This window comes from Glandiceps talaboti, chromosome 10, assembly GCF_964340395.1.
Source record: "Glandiceps talaboti chromosome 10, keGlaTala1.1, whole genome shotgun sequence".
NCBI lineage: Eukaryota > Metazoa > Hemichordata > Enteropneusta > Spengelidae > Glandiceps > Glandiceps talaboti.
Window position 1 is genome coordinate 1,181,843 of NC_135558.1, and position 19,974 is coordinate 1,201,816.

The 19,974-nt window shown below is 36.0% G+C and overlaps 1 protein-coding gene across 1 annotated transcript in view; it reads left to right on the forward strand.

The window, feature by feature from the left end:
• The window catches only part of LOC144441250 (low-density lipoprotein receptor-related protein 2-like), a 36,875-nt gene extending 30,839 nt beyond the window's left edge, over window positions 1–6,036 (forward strand). The window contains exons 24-30 of the mRNA XM_078130807.1: window positions 175–569; window positions 1,207–1,326; window positions 2,474–2,795; window positions 3,284–3,360; window positions 3,918–4,008; window positions 4,612–4,708; window positions 5,210–6,036. Coding sequence (XP_077986933.1) covers window positions 175–569; window positions 1,207–1,326; window positions 2,474–2,795; window positions 3,284–3,360; window positions 3,918–4,008; window positions 4,612–4,708; window positions 5,210–5,353 — 1,246 coding nt within the window. The 3' untranslated portion in view covers window positions 5,354–6,036. The remainder of the gene's footprint in view (window positions 1–174; window positions 570–1,206; window positions 1,327–2,473; window positions 2,796–3,283; window positions 3,361–3,917; window positions 4,009–4,611; window positions 4,709–5,209) is intronic.
• Window positions 6,037–19,974: the final 13,938 nt, after the last annotated feature.

Sequence of the window (19,974 nt, forward strand, 5' to 3'; positions counted from 1 at the left end):
CATGGTGATGACAAGCTGATTGGGCAATTATGCTTTGAGATTTTCAAAATGTATTAACGGCTTTTTGCAATTCTACTTACAAGCCTACTGTATGAGCAATTGAACGGAGTGTACCGTAAGTGCCGTAATCAGGCTAATACAGATTTAATGCTAACTAAATATTCTTTTGTATAGGTATATATACTGGAGTGACTGGGGAAACAATGCCAAGATTGAGAGATCCTGGATGGATGGTACCAACAGAGATACCATCATCACCAGAAAACTGATCTATCCTAATGGACTAAGTATTGATTATGTGATGAAGAAGTTATACTGGATTGATGCAGGACTGGATGTAATTGAGTATACCAATATGGATGGAAGTGACAGGAGAACATTACCCAATGTATGGATACAACATCCCTTTGATTTGGTAGTCTTTGAAGACACTGTGTATTGGACTGACTGGACTTCCAAATCAGTTGAGTCGGCTAACAAATGGAGTGGAGATGATCAAAGAGTGATACAGACAGGATTACATCATCCGATGGGAATAGCCATTGTACATCCACTCAAACAGATACAAGGTTAGATAGATATCTGTTACTAAACTTTGGCTGCATTAATTTTTATCAACATTTTCAAATGTAAAGACTAAAAATAATCAATAGTGTCATTTTTGTTTTAGTGAATTTTGATGTGTTTAGACGATAGCCTGACAATCGATTTTGACTCTACATAGAAACGGTGAAGATAGTAAAAAATACTGATGTGCAAACATAATGACACAGTTTAACATGTGCATAAGTACACTATCATTGATGAGGGTCGTTTCTGAGGTCAAATATATGTAGTTTCAAATTGTTGCATTTTCGGCCATTTACATGACACCATTTTCAATTCTTTCAATTTTTGCCTGTTTACATGGACCCTCTGTTTTGGATGAAAATGGATCAAATTGTTGCATTTTCATGACATTTATGTCATCTGAAGATAGTAGGTGATACAAATGCAACAGAGAAGTTGCGTGTTCATTTGGAAATGGCATCATATAAACATGACCTGATACTCCCATCAACCATCACCTGTATATTGTCATTCAAAGACATTTACTGGGTAACTGTCAGATACATCTCTACAAGCAAGTATTTCTATAATCAAATGTACGGTACTTGCGCATCATGCATTTTTTTTAGAACTGTCAACTTTTTTTCTGCCTTTCAGGTGTAAATCCATGTCAAGATAGTCCTTGCAGTCATTTATGTCTGTTGATACCTGGAGGTTTCCATTGTGGTTGTCCACTTGACTATGTCTTCATACAAAACTCAACAACTCAGTGTCATGGTAAGTGTTGATACCTGGAGGTTTCCATTGTGGTTGTCCACTTGACTATAACTTCATACATAACTCAACAACTCAGTGTCATGGTAAGTATTGATACCTGGAGGTTTCCATTGTGGTTGTCCACTTGACTATGTCTTCATACAAAACTCAACAACTCAGTGTCATGGTAAGTATTGATACCTGGAGGTTTCCATTGTGGTTGTCCACTTGACTATGTCTTCATACATAACTCAACAACTCAGTGCCATGGTAAGTGTTGATACCTGGAGGTTTCCATTGTGGTTGTCCACTTGACTATAACTTCATACATAACTCAACAACTCAGTGTCATGGTAAGTATTGATACCTGGAGGTTTCCATTGTGGTTGTCCACTTGACTATGTCTTCATACAAAACTCAACAACTCAGTGTCATGGTAAGTATTGATACCTGGAGGTTTCCATTGTGGTTGTCCACTTGACTATGTCTTCATACATAACTCAACAACTCAGTGTCATGGTAAGTGTTGATACCTGGAGGTTTCCATTGTGGTTGTCCACTTGACTATGTCTTCATACATAACTCAACAACTCAGTGTCATGGTAAGTGTTGATACCTGGAGGTTTCCATTGTGGTTGTCCACTTGACTATGTCTTCATCCATAACTCAACAACTCAGTGCCATGGTAAGTGTTGATACCTGGAGGTTTTCTAATTAGTTATATATTTACATAATTAAAGAAAGACTTACTCCCACCTGAATGCTTGTATTATGCAAATAAGCCAACTATAGCATATTAGTAGAAACTTGTGCTGGCCAATCGGAGCTTAGTGATGCATAATGTATTTTGAACAAACCAAAAGCTCACTTCATCGATATCCATGTGATTGTCATGTGATTGGACTACCACTGAACTGAAATATGTAACAGTTATAATATTTATGATAAATTTTCCTGTGATTAATGTAACCATACTGATGAGTATTAAATATGTTACTAATCAATATGATGAGGTTGACAAGAATGTCAAATTGACTGACATTGAGGTGCACTTTTATCTTAAATGACCAATTTTGAGTGTCGTTCCCCCCCCCCTCCATGCAAGGCTAGTAATCTTTACATTTGAACAGCAGTTAATATGTTGTACATGCTCTCTACTCTTATGCAGAAATTAACTACAGAGAGAATGAGAACAAGAACACTGTGACAACCTCTAGTGAGCCAATGACAGAATCAAACCTTCAACCAGACGATCTGAAAAATACAGATATTGAAAGTAATACACATATGACAGACCAAAGGCATCAAGATTTATCTACTACTTTAACTAGTAAGAATGCAGTCGTAGTCAAAAATTCTCAGTCTGGTGTCCAGGTTATAGTGAACCAAGGTGATAAGAATGACAGTTTTCATCTGAAAAGTTTGATGTGTGTAGGCTATTGTCTACATGATGGGGACTGTTATATGGCACAAGATGGTCCTGCCTGCAGGTGAGATACATTGTTTACGCTTCATAGAAAAAGATAAGTTTTTGTTTATCAAACTAGATGATAAAATGAATGTTTAATGAGATAGTTGTTGACCCAGGTAACATTTTGTTTAAAGTCAGCTGGCTTCCATGATTGTTATTTGTCTAGTGTAAAAATACAGATAATGATATAATAATGATAAAGTTACCTTTCTGGAATCTAGTTTTTGAAGTGACTATGTAACTTTTGCCTAAATCTTTCAGATGTCAACATTGCACTAATGATGTCTGAGAGGTTCACGACAGGTAAGATCTACATAGTCACTTCAAAAAACTAGATTCCAATAAGGTAACTTTATAATAAAATGGAGCCCAAATATCTATTTTTTATTCAACCATAGATTTTAAATTATGAACTTAATAACAAATATGATATAGTTTGATGTGATTTATTGTTGTCATGGTAACACTTGTTTAATACTCATTTTCCTATTTTCTTGGTACCTTTAGATGTACTGGAGACTTCTCTGGTGCAAGATGTGAACAGAACAGTACATTAGCACACAGACATCAGCTAAAACATCACTGTAAGTTTTAAATAACATAATGTGTTTGTCATTGTTTTATCAAGTCCAATTCTGTTTGTTTCTCTTTTCTCTTTCCCTGGATGAATATTTTATTTCATCAAATTTGAACTTTGAAGTTTGTATGAATTCTAAACATGGTCCAAATGAAAAAGAAATATTCATACACAATTTGAAAATATTCATATCCATGTGTATGTATTACTGTCTGTTATGAGATTACAGATTCTAAAATAGATGCGATGTAGGTCACGTGTCAAGTGTGTCTTACTTATTGAACTTAACATGCATGTCAATCCTTGGAGTGGTAGTCTTTGCTTAAGCCTGCTTAGTTACAAAACTAGTTATCCATCGGACCAGTTTTTACATTCAATACCACAGAAGTAGATGCATTTGACATCCACAAGTCTGCAGGAACTGAAATATAACATAGCCTCAAACACATTTTTTTATCCATCATACTTCATAATATCTATGATCAAGTTATACTTGAGTAGATTGCAAAAATTGTTAAATTACTTGAGACCGGATATTACCTTCACTTTGTGGCTGTATTTCAGATATTGGTTGGTTACTAGCAATCCTATTGGCTGCTGTCGTTCTGATTGCTATGAGTGGTGCCGCTATTAAGTATACTTGGAACTGGAAAAGGTTGGTAATCTTAGAGTTTACATGACATGATAGGATTTGGTACACGTGTGATGTACTGTGTTGATGATTTATCTGTGTACATTTAAGTCTATATTGAAAAGTATGTATTTAACTTAATGTGCAAGACGTAGATATTTCAAACTGATGATGCTGATGGTAATGACAGTGATAATGACAAAGATGATAATGGTGATGACAGTGACAACGACAACAACGACGATGACGATGATGATGATGATGATGATGATGATGATGATGATGATGATGATGATGATGATGGTGGTGATGGTGATGGTGGTGGTGGTGGTGGTGGTGGTGATGATGATGATGGTGATGATGTTGGCGGTGGTGATGACAACAAGGAGAATGTATTGTCAGTTGAGATAACATTAGATATTTTCCTCGTTTTTTAATTCGTACTACAATGATTGTGGGATTGGCAAATAGCAACAAAATTCAACCATTGCCTTAGGATATTCATGTGATTAAGTTACCCATTACAAGGATTGTATATTGAATGAAATAATGAACACCATGTTACTTTGCAACTCATTGTAAATCTAGTGATTCAAGTAACAATAAACATGTAACTATTGTCTACAGAAGTCCACTGGTGGAGAAAACGGCCCGTGCTGTATTTACTAGTCCTGGATATCATCGGTATACTAATGATGATGGGGTCAATAATGATGGCTTTGAAGTAAGTATCCATTCATTTCTTGACCTTCAACTACAGAGCTAGTTTGGATGGAGGTGGAAATTGTAACCAAACTCTGTATAGGAACTAGACAACTACAATGTACAAAGCCTACAATGAAAACAAAGAACCATTAAAGCTATACATAGCTGCATCTTGGAAGTTTTTAAGCTGTTTTGTTAGATGTATTATTTGACTTACACATAGTATTGTAAACCCTTAAATCACTTGTGAGTAGACATGTTATGTGTAGTTGTACACATTAATGAATCCATTTTAATTGGTTTTTAGTTTCACACCCTAAATTCAATAGCCACAACATGATAACAATTTCAATCTGTTATTATACTACTTATGATAAAAATGACCACAAGTTAACATTTCCAGTGTCAAATTATTTCTATTTTAACAATTTACAGTCAATATATCATTAGTCATCGGATAAAAAAGTATTCCAGTTACTGCTAGTGCAGCTATAATATCTCAATATTGTATTTATTTCAGGAAAACGCCAATGAAGCAAAACTAACATTTGACTACGGAGCTTACCAACAGATAGGTGGTGATGATATGTCTAGTTCTAGTGAAGACTCTGCTTTCAATAGTGTTACATGCAGTGATAGTAGAGAATTTGGTATCCCTGTCTAGGTTAACAAAATCAACAAAGTTTAAGATTGGATGTTTATTTATTGATTTGATAATTTCATTTTTGTGTGCATATTTATTTATTTAATAAGTTATTTATGTAGATTATTACTTTCTTATAACAAGCAGAAAGCTTGATAACCCAACTGATATGCAAATTTCATATTTGATTATATATTTATTTACTTTTCAAAATACGCAAAGAAGTTGGTATCTGTCTAAAGATGCATAATTCATCAACAGTAATTAGATATATATTTATCATTTTCATTTTTGTTTACTTGTTTGTTTGTTTATTTGCTATTTATTGATCTAATTTATATTTCTTGTAAAGGCGCCATCAATTAACTTCTTAAATTCTCAGTAGATTTATAAGAAACTAACACATTTCATTTTGCTCAAAATTTCCATGCAAGACTATTTCATACTATTGTAAATGGAAAGACCAAATATTTTCAGAATAACTGAATAATTGCTTAAGACAATCAAAATTTGGACTTTGACATTTCAACAGTTTAGTTGATTTAGTTGCAAACCAAAAATGAATCAACAGAAAAGTGAATTTTACATGACTTTCTTGCATGGGTTATTTTTTCTGGTTTTTTCATGTCTGCCTGGTAGGTTTTGGGGAAATTGCAATTGGCAATGCCAGTGTAGTGTACTATTATATCATTTCTTTGTTCTTCACCATATTCTTAAGTAAATTTCTTTTTTTCTTCTTTTTTTTTTTTCCTTTTTTTTTTTGAGGGGGGGAGGGGGAGGGAGCAAGGTGCATGTGAAAGTTATTGCCCCATTGGGGGGGAGAGGTACTTTCATCCGGAAATAGTATACGGTAATGCCGTAATGTATTCCAATGTACAAAATTTACAAGTCAGCAAAAGTAATTGCAAATATCTATAAAGCTTATATTTACTTGTTATTTAGTTGAATGTTCATCTGAATGTGTGTGAGAAATGTTATAAATACCATTGAGAGTATATTGTGAAATACAATGAATAAGTTGATCTCAGTAAATGAATTTTTTTTGTTAGACTACTTGATAATAAATTAGGTTTTGTATCTAAATCATTATTTACCTTGTCGTCAATACTATTATTCAGATATGATCATTGTTGCATCTTTGAGTTAGGGTTTCAGTTTGCTAATTTGATTGCAAATGACAGCCAAATAACAGTGTTCATAAACAATGCACAATTTGCATACATTTACATATCTATGCCGTAAACAAGTGATATGCAAGTATATACATGGCTGGCAAGGACACGGCATTTGCTTTGTAGACATGAACAATTTCAAATGTACTTAACAAAGAAATCCCAACTGTTGATTGGTTATGTTAAATGTATCACTGCATGAATGGGTAGCATTTCCTGTTCTGTATACGTGACGTTACAACAGATTTACAGTGAATCTAAAATTACAGAACTTTACATAGTAAATGTTATTATACTATGACAGAACCCCATGACGTGTGAATGCAAGTATTTGCAAGAACACTTGTAGTGTTCTCTGGAGTTGTAAGTTTAATGAGTGTAGTGTGTTTAGTAGAAACACTGCAGGCATGAGTGCAAATACCTCGTAGTACTCACACTGGAACTCAACACAGCATGGGTTCCATTATTATTACATATGATTATCTGAAAGAGCAAATTTCCATAAAAATGATTCTGTGCAATCACACTATTTTGTGTGCAAGGAATAATGAATAATTGTGCCTGCATTTGCATATCATTTGCATGCAGGTATGCAATAATAATGTTTTCGGTATTGCACTGCAGTGCAAATACCATTAGTATGCATGCACACCGAAGTAAGTAATCACTGGTACATATGTAATAATACCCTTGGTCAGCCCAGTATTTTTACTATTGTTTACCATACAGTTCACTTTAGGAAACAGGGGAAATTATTGCCAAACATTACTTACACAAATTAGTTACATCATTGAATTGAATTGAATTGAATTTTATTGGGTAAAAATTTATACAAGTACATATTATTATATATCTAGTTTACAATTGGAATCACATGAAAAGTTGTGGAATATTTACACCCATTTACCAGCAGTAAACATGAAGGAAGTTATCCATCAACAATCAACATGCAAAAGCCTTTCACTGCGTTGACTTATTAATGTTGGTGTACCTAAGTAGAAATCTAATAAAGATCAATATATAGTTACCGTAAAGTGTGTTGTGTTGTCATTTTTAGTCAGGGTAGTATTTGATGGGGACATTATTTGGGATGTGGAGATCATCGTCGCAAACCACGGTCTCTTTTACGGCACCGTCCAAAACGCGCCGTCAGCAGGTTATTTCGCAGTGTCGCAGAAGGAAGAACAGCTCTGGTTTGCGAGAATGGTGGGGATGAGAAATTGATGAAATGAAAATGATCACATCACAAGTGTGTGATTTGGGTCAAAAATGTGATTTTTAGAACAAAAAAAATAAACTACTAGGCAAAATAGTCATGAATTTGGTAGAGATGTGTAGTAAGTCAAAAGAAAATGAGGCGAGTACAATCACTTGTAAATGCTGACAAAGCCATGTAAACATGTGTCTGCTACCTGAAATGTCAGTTGTGTTGTACCTGTTACCTCCAGGAATGTTTGTACAGACCATCATATCAAATACCACTGGATGAGAGTAGCAACGCTGAAAAGACCCGTGCCACTTTTGACAACTTGATAGAATAGTATTTATTAAGTCGGTTTGTGACAGTTGTTTATTTTGGCAAAGGTTAAACATACATAAGACAACTGATAACACACTTTACTAAGCATACTGTCGTACCTGACTGGAGTTGTACCAATGTCAATAATCAGGATTTTATAAAAACGCCTGATGTTCTACTTTGTTTACTGATTATTGTATCTTATAATGTGCACGTGTTCGATTTTTCAAAATGATGACAAAACTTTCCAAACTTTCTCATGAAAGTTTGCGCTTTCTATGCGACCTCATTGAGAGCTAAAGCGTCATCGGCAATGAATATTCATATAAATGCTGCCATGCGTATTACACGTATGCATAGGCAGAGTATTCCAATTCCTAATTTTCAAAGTTGTGTGAGCAAACATAATCACATCCCCACTACTAAGTACTACAGTTACAATATAAACTTTCAGAAAATCCATTTGATGCGTTTATTTAACGCTTACCTGAATGTTTTCATTGCCATGGAAACCGGTATCTGCATCGTTGTTGACATTGAATTATTGAATATGAAATATTTGATTGCGTACTGCATTCTTTGCGCTAACAAAAGTTTAGAACATACCATAATCCTACGTGGGTGTTACTGAAGGGAGGGTTGGGTGTCAGTCGGACAGACAGCATAACAGACTGTCAATCTTTTAAGAATTTGCTGAGTAATATGGCCCATCTCAAAGAAATTCTAATGTCTGAAATGTAATCACAGTTGTTATTTTGATTCCCGAGTGAATGATAACCATTTTGAGCTAACAGTTCCGTCAACTTTCGTTCACGATTGCCCCAATCTCAAAATGAATGGTTTCTTCCTATCAATATAATGTAAGTTTCTTTGTAGTCAAGGCACCTCATTTCTTGAAGTTACGGGGAAGGATGGATTTCCGTTTAGCTTACCTGTTTCTTCTTTTATGTGTTGGTACCGTGTCAATTGATGGCAGTAAAAGGGTAAGTTGAAAGTCATTTCCATTATTCCATATTAATCCGAGCTGTGTTTACCTATCTTGTACGATTTCGAAAACTTGTGAACTTTAAAAAGATTAAACTTTGCCTTTGTATTCTCTTCTGTCATCATGTATATGGTTTTTTTTATTGTTATCTTTTTTTTTACCTTTTCTTTTCTCTGTTTCACATTATCTACCTATTATTTCTGTTATTGTCCTGTGTTTTTCTGTCTCCCTGTTTATGTGTGCCTGTCTATGTCTCTGTCTTTGCCTCTCCGTTTCAGAATCCCATCTGCCTCGCTCATCCATTCGTTTTCTGTGCCTTTGACTCTGAAACTATACCCTCCTCCCTCCCTTCCCTTCCCTCCCTCCCATCTGTATGTATGTATGTATGTATATATGTCTGTCTGTCTTTGTGTGAGGACATGGAATTGGTCAATAAAATGTAGTCTTTTCTTCAGGGGCATCGTGGAAATAAGGAACAGCCAGCAACAAGTAAGTTTTAAATCGTACATTATTAGTCAAAACTTAAGTATGTTGTTACTATAGTTACTACAATATATATATATATATATTTGCATTAAAGAAGAAAACACCAGGTCATTGTTCATGTCTTCGACGTCACTACAAGTATTTAAAGGGCAGCTGACATTAACAATATTCAATTCAGATTAAACGAATATGTGAACAAGCCACAGTCAACATCGCGTATTTGCTGCTGTTGTTGTTGTTGTTGTTGTTGTTGTTGTTGTTGTTGTTGTTGTTGTCCTTCTTAACCCCAGCTTATTTATCTCGAGTTGGGAGGGGGTGAGTTTTAAGTGGTCACAACTCGTATGACAGAGGAATCGTTCGGATTTGTGTTTTGTTTTGTTTGTTTTTATTAAATTTTAGATGATTATTGTTTTTCTTGTGAATTTAATTGTTAGAAATGACAACTATTAATCCGATATTTAGTTACTGAAATTACAAAGTCTAAGATCTTAGCTTATTCATAAGATCTAGCAATCGTACCCAAATTTGTAACTCGTTTGAACTGACGTTGCTATTGGTAACGTCTACTGTATCGTAACCAACTCTGTAAACGGACATAAATTATATTCACGTGACTTTGTTTATTCAATTCCTCTTAACATATGGAACAATGAAATGATCAAAATTATGAAAACATTATTGTTGCGATTGTTTGCTTTTGACAGCCGCTTTTTTGACGAGCAAGACTAAAAGAAGTGATAATTCTGACACATTGTCATATTGGCTTCCATCTGAACGGCTTGTTGCTAGGGAACGACCTAGACTCGAGATAATATTCTTTACATGCTTGGTTGATGAGTTCGTAGAACATGTTTAATGACAGATTCATCATGAAACATAAATCACATTAGTAAAATTGGAATACGTATAATTTAAGGGGCAGGGTGTTTATTTGTTGTTGTTGTTGTTGTTGTTGTTGTTGTTGTTGTTGTTGTTGTTGTTGTTGTTGTTGTTGTTGTTGTTGTTGTTTAAATGTAAAGTAAAATTAAAGAAATATTCTACAAGGTTGATGACTTGTAATTTTGTCATTACATGCAATTCTTAATTGAATTCTTTAATTAGTCTCCAATTAAAAAGTACAATTTATTTGCTCTGTCGTTATCGTGTGAACGAAAGAACATTGTTGATATACCAAACTAGCAATACCCGGATGTCTTATCATATCCACTCTCTCAACAGATCAAGAAGTGCAAAATAGTGGAATAGAAGAGGTACGTTTTCTCTTAATACATTCCTTAATTTTGTTTAAAATTTCCATTTTACAATGTCCCTCTGAAATAATGAGACAAAAGTGTCATTTTTATTGCATCCAGTATTGGCAGTGTACGGCTTGTTTTGCTAATTTCATCCATTCTTATCACTCTACAAGAGTTCCGCTCTTTTCGTTGCTTCGATACTCAGTATAACCGTAACAACAGTAAACGCTGTATCTATTTTATATGTCTATTTAGTTTACTCTCTGTCTGTCTGTCTGTCTGTCTGTCTGTCTGTCTGTCTGTCTGTCTGTCTGTCTGTCTGTCTGTCTCTGTCTGTCTGTCTGGTTGGCTGGTTGGATTATGTCTGTCTGTCTGTCTGTCTGTCTGTCTGTCTGTCTGTCTGTCTCTGTCTGTCTGTCTGGTTGGCTGGTTGGATTATGTCTGTCTGTCCATCTGTCTCTAAATCTCTGTCTGTCTGTCTGTCTGTCTCTGTCTCTCTCTGTCTCTCTCTCTGTCTGTCTGACTGTGTGTCTCTGTCTTCTCTCTCTCTGCCTCTCTGTCTCTCCCTCTGTCTGTCTGTCTGTCTGTCTGTCTGTCTGTCTCTGTCTCTCTCTGCATATGTGTCTGTCTGTCTGTCTGTCTGTCTGTCTGTATCTCTCTCTCTCTCTTCTCTCTCTCTCTCTCTCTCTCTCTCTCTCTCTCTCTCTCTCTCTCTCTCTCTCTCTCTCTCTCTCTCTCTCTCTCTCTCTCTCTCTCTCTCTCTCTCTCTCTCTCTCTCTCTCTCTCTCTCTCTCTCTCCTAATAACAGTTTCATTAACTCGAATTCATTGTATCACAATTCATTATCGGTAGGGTCAAGCAGGAGATGGAGCGAAACCACTGTCACGGACTCGTAAGTATTTGTTTTCAATTTGGTAGTTAGTTTACCATTTATTCTAATAATGCCTTGAGAATCAGACTTTTCATTAAAATTAAAATGACCAGAACATCTCCGTTTACATAAACATATTTTCAGTTCAATTGACGGTGAGTGAGCGTGTGAATGTGGGAGGGGGGGGGCGGAATTTACTTGCTACCTAAATGTGGGCATATTTTTCAAACATAAAAAATCAAAACTCGCAACTAAAAGTCTAAGAGCGTTCATAAAAATGTGGTTATTAATTCAATGTTCTTCTCTTTTATTTATTTATGGTATAACAGAAGTAGAAGAACAATTGGTTAACGCGGCAGGTGAGTAAAGGTCTAACCTTTTTCTTATATGCACAACCGACGTGTACTGAATTTGATCATGGTATTTGCTTTACCTGTAATTCCAACGTATAACGCCCTCATTTGACCAAAGGGATGATAGTGTGAACAATTTTTGTATATATATATGTGTGTGTGTGTGTGTGTGTGTGTGTGTGTGTGTGTGTGTGTGTTCTGTACGTATATAGCTACTATAGATAGAACTTAGCATATCCACAGGGACACATTAATCTAAATTATTAAATATTAATAGATATTTTAAAGTGCAGGATTTATTTGTTACATAACTTTCATAACTTTATCTGTTTTCTTTTAATTTACTACAAACCATCAAAATACATTGATAACATTTTCAATGTTTTTAAAGTAATCAATGAACGTGTTGTATTTATATGATATAACAATCGTTCATATATTTGATGTTATCTACATGCAAGTGTTTTCTCCCTAAACTGTTAATGCACCCGTAGACACTTCTTAATTACGAGAATATCTAATTATGGTAAATTTATGCTATGAATATCATTATATGCGTGTACATTATGTAGGCTATAGCACGCTCATTTTTTAACTATTTAGAATCACATTTTGTGGTCTGCCTTAATTTGATACGGTGCTTTCTGGTAGATGTTTTAGATGCCCGGCTGGCATAGCAGTTCCAACGCATTCCCACCGCTATGTAGATTTTTAATTTTCTACTAATGTTGGAATAAAAATGTTCCACATTAATATTAATATATCGTTACAATCCATTTATTCATAATAGTACATTCGTGTTACTATGGTTACACTTTCACGTGACATTGTAGATTTGAATTCAGGTATTTTGGTTTTTTGCATTCACAGTCAGAGACGGAGTTCATCCAAATGTCATTGCTAGACATTTTGAGAATCTGAGGGGTGACGAGGGGAGACAGGTGGCATTGGGTGACATTGAAAGGGAAATCGAGCGTGCGCAGAACGGACAAATCGGTAAGTCAGTGATTTAGAAATTCTACCATTGTTTACAGATTGATTACATTGAGAGACACCATATTGATGATTAAAGCAGTTGATTCAGAAGAGTACGATACTATTACACTTGATATGGATGCTATACAAATATTATGACAAATCAAGCAAACGTTTTCCTTGAGTGTTACGAGGTGAATAAAGTACGTCTCTTAATTATGTATTCTTTCACCCTGTCAGAGGAGATCGATATACCATTACACGCATCAAACCAAATAAACAGGCAGAATGACTATCTCTTTGAGAAACACGAAGCAGCAGTGCGTGAAAAGGAGGAACTTGATGCACGGTTTGAAGTGCCAAAAGGTAAGAACCATAGGAACGATAATTTCACCAACTCTACAATAATCGATTGAAACCTACAGAAGTACATGTGTGTTGTTTGAATTGTTGATGTTTGCCCAGGATTGGTATTAGGTCAAATTGTATGCAATGTTCTATTGCATGGCTTATGTAGAGTTAAAATATTCTTTCTGTATATCTGGTGAATATGTTCAACGTCAACTGTAACTTTATCCTAGCTGACAAATATTGGTCATATCATTATCATTCCGTCAACATAGACTATCTTACTGGATGATATTGATATAAGACTTCGTGATTTGGCACGGCCATCGAACCTCTTGAAATAACTAAGCTGTCAGTACGCGGTGTTTCGGTATGAGAGCAAACGTTTTGTAATTTCTCAATTTTCCACCCCCTTTTCTTGCTACTCTTGATAGGCGAACCTGGAAACAGAGAGGAGGAGGCACCGGAAGATATAGAACTACCAATTATAAAAGGTGTTACTGACCCACATGCAGATGAATATCGTCAGGGTGATTATAGTAACGTTCCCAGGGACGTGTTTGAGAGACACGTGGCAGCTAAGACAGGAGGGGCTTCTAGAAAACGTAGAGATGTTGGTAAGATTTACAACTATTCTAAGTGAATCGTAATCAACCTGATAGAATCAGAGAGACTTCATTACACTGTATATAATATTGGAAATCGGATTAATATACAATGTAAGTCATACCATATTAATGCATGAAATGATAAAATCTGAAAGCTTGCCATGGCCAATGCATGCATTGTATATCAATGTTCTGAGAAAAAATTATGTTTGTCACCTGGCCGACAACTCGCTAAGCACTTGGTGAAAAGGGTAGTAACTAACTATAGGTGAAATCACACTGAACAGGTCAAACATACAGTTGTTATAGCATAGACTCAGGAAGAGGTTTGAAACAGTATTTATGAAATCGTTTCTGCAAGTTGAACGTGTATCAATATTCACACAGTCATGTTAGCTTCAGGCTCACAGAAAGGTTTTTACCACCGACAATGTAGTCCTAGTTCGTGGGTCAAACTTGTGTATATCGCTCCATACAGACATGGAGGGAAGAGGGGGGGGGGGGCAAATTTCATTGTGTTGACATACATAATTAGTTAATGCTTGTTGGTTGTTAGTTACCGTAGGTATCACGTGGTTTGATGTTAAATATATGCACCACGTATATACTCAGGACCCCACAGTAAACAAATTTGACATTTTTGCTAATCTTACACAGTGTGAATATAACATCATGACAGTACGCATAGACCAGAACTACTTACACTTTGCTTCAATAGGTTTCACAATAAGAAAGCTGCACCAGCTAGGCTGTATTAGCAATCAAATAATCAACAATATATTCAAGCTTACAGTACGATTTTAATTATCCATAAGTAGTAAGTAACGGGTTGAAATCGTGATTGCCTTTTGGCACTGATTTTAGAGTGCGGACTCAAAAATCAATTTCACGGGACTTTATCATGTGTACGTTATACAAATATGTTTACCCGCAGGTGATTCAGGGTGTACACTATTACGAGTAAGTCATTACATATTACATGGTCCAGTTGCAGACAGTACACCTTTAACAAGAAACGTTCATCAATGTATTTCTTTTCTTTTTTTAAAATTAGAGTTGACAATTTTGAACTTTTAGAAAAAAAGACTCGTCTCAGCCACTTTATAAAATGAGTAAATATTTGCCTTAAACTTTCATATTTGTTACATGTAATTAACCTATTCAACGAGTCCTATTATAATTTCATTTTTTTTTTTGTAAAATCTTTTCTTTCCGTCTTTATTTGTTCAACAGAGAGTGAAGACCATCAGGAGAACGCTTTGCCAAGAGTCAATGCCCTAGAATGCGATGAAGCAATCGATGCTGACTACTACGAACTGACAAGTCCAAATTACCCGGGTGAATATGACCCAAACTTGAACTGTACTTACCGCATTACAGTACCCGCCGATAAAACACTTTCCATCGAGTTTCTTGATTTCAACGTGGAATTCTGTTCTAACTGTGGATGTGACAGACTACTCATTAGAGGTCTGGGCTATTGCGGCATAGAGCTTCCAGGACAAAGCGGAACAGGTAAGGGTGCCATCTATGGCGGTGAACGATTGCCTCACTGGTTTTATCCTCACATCTGAGCGTTATCGTAAGGGGCTTGTGTGAAGCACTTAGAAGGGCAAACTAATCGGACAATACTTTCTTATCATAATTATTAACAATACAGACAACATGTGATATTTTTTCTATAGCTGTCTTCTACCCAATCAAACTGAATCTTGCGAAATGCTTCACGTTAAACCATCACAAGGGTAATTAATACACGTTAACGCTATTCGAATTCTCTATTCCCAATATTTCAAGTTTATTTTCTATTGTATATCCATTGACATAGCTCTGGATGTCTTTAGGAAAAAATGAAAGAGATTCTAACATAAACCTCATATATATCGTGATTAATAATCGAAACAGACAATCGAATATTTATGGGTAGAACTGTACATAAATTTCCAATTATTAGTGTTTAGGAGCAACGACGTACCCATCCTCGGTTATCGCACAGACAAGTAAGAAACTGGCTATCGCAACTGGTGCGACCTTTGTTTTCTACAATGCGAACCATGCGGGGGGAGGGGGACAATTCTTCTAGTCTTCCCTGTTTGGAAATAGCACTGGGTGTCACTATATAATATATATTTCTTTCTTCCTTTCTTTCTTGCTATATAGTGACATATGTCTCGGATGGCGAACACTTTTTGAATTTCATAACTGATGGCAACAACGGATTCTCTGGGTTCAGTGCGATCATTAGAAGGTTACCAGCTGAAAGTAAGTATTGCCAAGTACACAATGAGTTCAGTGTCGTTATTAAAAGTGACCCAGTCAGCGGTACAGACGTCGATAAATCCAGCGATAGCGTTGTCACATTCACATGAATAGATCTGAAAAAAAGACCAAATACTGGACCAATCCCTAAAATGATACAAGCTTCCAGCAGGCCTCATTGTCATTGTTTACATTGCTATAACAGCATTTGAATTCATTCACTCACAGACCACTCTACATGCATACCCAAGTAACGGAAAAAATAGATTAAACCATAAAACGTCACGTGACAAATACTTGGATGTTACTTATTAAATTCCATCGTAATCTGATGAAGTTCGATAGTTGTAAATTTGTAATACGAAACTTACTGTCGAGGTTGTTATATCAACGTGCTTTTCTTTACTGGGGATTTTTTAATTATACACTTTTTATATCAAACAAAGTTTGTGTAGTGGAGTTGAATACGGTCTTATGTGGTCAGACATTGCTAACGTTAATAACCAGCTTTGGTAGGGATTAAACAACTTACACGATTTGTAATGCACAAGCAGTTCAGAGTTTCTTGAGACCCGTCTTAGTCAACGATCACCAGAATGACAAATTACAGTTACAGTCGAAGTGACCACGCTATGATTGCGAGCGTTAATAGGGGTTTTTACCACCTGGTAACATGTTGTTATTTATTACAGTAATTCCAACACCACATGTGTGTTCTTTTGAAACTGATGACTGTGGTTATTTACAAGATCAAACTGATGACCATGATTGGGTCAGACATAGTGGACCAACACCAAGTGGGGATACAGGTCCTAGCGTTGACCATACTACAGGTACAGCTGCAGGTATGTAAACATGACAATTAGTCTAATAAGTTTAAACCACTGTAAAATACATTCTTGCTCCTCCAGTCTCATATCATTTCCATATCTAAGGTGACAGACAGACAGCCAGACAGACAGACAGACAGCCAGACAGACAGACAGGATGGATGGATGGATGGATGGATGGATGGATGGATGGATGGATGGATGGATGGATAGATGGATAGATGCGTGCGCACGTACGTACATACATACATACAAACAGACAGACAGACAGACAGACAGACATACATACATACATACATACATACATACATACACACACACACACACACATACATACATACATACATACATACATACATACATACATACATACATACATACATACATACATACATACAATGCATACATACATACATACATACATACATACATACATACATACATACATACATACATACGCACGTATGTATTCGAATGTTTGTATACACATCTGCTGCCATACTTCACCTCATACAATAAAGTTTCTAGTGACATTCTTTGAATAATTCATGACTCGTAATGGAAGTTTAACATTTGTTCATTTTGTCAAGGATTCTACATGTACACGGAGGCATCAGGAGCTAACGATGGTGATCTTGCCAGAATGACATCACCAATCTACAACTCACTCACGGGAAGAGGTTGTGTTCGTTTTTGGTACCACATGTATGGGGCAGCCATGGGTACCCTTAACGTGTTGGTAAATGATGTAGATCTTAGACCAGATGCCTTGGTTTACAACATTAGCGGGGATAGTGGTGATCAGTGGCTCTTTGCCGAAGTCGACTATTTCGCTACTGGTAGACACGCTATAGTGTTTTCAGGTGTCAACGGTCCTGGTTTCACATCTGATATGGCAATTGATGACGTAGAGGTGTCAGATGGAAGCTGTTATCCAAGTACGCATGTGTACACTTTGTAATAAATGTTCACGAAGATAAACAAAGTATAGGTTGTGAATTACATGAATAGTGACTATCAATGAGGAAGAAAATAGCTTCACAAAAAATAATTCTTTGTACGTCACACGATTAATTCCTTGTAAAAATATCTTAGGCGTGTACGTTGACAATGGTACTAGGAATGACAATGACATAGGAAGTATATTGGTACGAGGGAAATCAAATTATGGTTTTGTGATCTTTAAAGTTTGTACGCTTACCAAAACTATCAAACCATAGACAGTGGAGGGGAGATCAAACTAGTAACGAAATTAACTTTCACCCATCGGGCCCTGTTTGATATATTATAGTAAGTGATACATGAATATGAAAAATGGAACCCTGTACAGTTCGTATTATATGTTCCAACCGCTCGACGTTCTAACAACAAAGTATTTCCTTTTATAGCAACAACTCAAGCTCCTTGCCAGCTAAACGAATTCCAATGTGACGATGGAACGTGTATACCACTCACCTGGGTATGTGATAATATCGTCGATTGTAGTGGAGGAGAGGATGAAAACAATTGTCCGACTGCTGGCCGTAAGTATCGTCATGTTTGGCCTGTTTATCTCCCGTAAGGGAAGGTTATGTTTCAGCGATGCTTGTTTGTGTGTGTGTGTGTGTGTGTGTGTGTGTGTGTGTGTGTGTGTGTGTGTGTGTGTCTGTCTGTCTGTCTGTCTGTCTCTCTCTCTCTCTCTCTCTCTGTGTGTCTGTGTATGTCTGTATAATATGGTACACACATTGATCACAACAGAGTGCACATCATATATATATTTAGCTTTTTTGATGTAGCTATATGATTCATTTGCATAATTAATGATTTTCGGTAACTAGGCAATATCTTAAGTATGCAAGCTCTGTTTGGCATATAGTTTGGTACAATTATTTTTGTCAGTTAAGTGTTATATTAGATATAATAGTGAATGCTTCATATTTTGCATTCCGATAACTACTGTGTGTTGGATAAAACTAAAGACTTTGCCACTTACGGAATTCATTCAGCTTATATCTGGTTGTCCATAGCGTGACATGGCTAAGATATAGCAAGTGGAATACTGAGGGAACAATTTGACTTTCAATACTGTAATTTCCCTCGAGAACCTTTAAATTCCACTATATGTTAACACAAATACCAATCTGATTAAAATCCGATGTGGTGAAAGCGGCTAGATGTCCTTATTTACCTCTATTCATCGTGTTGTGACATTTGTTTTGTTCGGAGTGATCGCCGCCTTCCCACTCTCCATTCCCCTACCTACACATGGAATGGATTCTAAGGTATATATATTCGTTATTCTTGCATGTCAGTTAGTCTTGTCTTTCTGTTCACATGTCTCAGTCTCTTGGTCGAAATACGCCACATCAAATGCTATATTTTGTGGGAAGGCGGCGATCACTCCAAACAAAACAAACGTCACAACACGATGAATAGAGGTAAATAAGGACATCTAGCCGCTTTCACCACATCGGATTTTAATCAGATTGCACAAATACAAGCCTGAGATAACACGTTCCGACGACATATCAAAGCAAATTAAACCAATTTTGTTGATTAGAAGAGGTCGACAGACTATCATTTTTTTAAATTAATGTATATGTATGTAGCAGTCAATTTGGCGTGAAATTTTTAAAATATTGCACAGTCCATGAAAAACTCCTAGTATATAACGATGTTGGACGGTATACGAACAAACTTTGCGTATAAAAACTCCTAGTATATAACGATGTTGGACGGTATACGAACAAACTTTGCGTATAAAAACTCCTAGTATATAACGATGTTGGACGGTATACGAACAAACTTTGCGTATAAAAACTCCTAGTATATAACGATGTTGGACGGTATACGAACAAACTTTGCGTATAAAAACTCCTAGTATATAACGATGTTGGACGGTATACGAACAAACTTTGCGTATAAAAACTCCTAGTATATAACGATGTTGGACGGTATACGAACAAACTTTGCGTATAAAAACTCCTAGTATATAACGATGTTGGACGGTATACGAACAAAC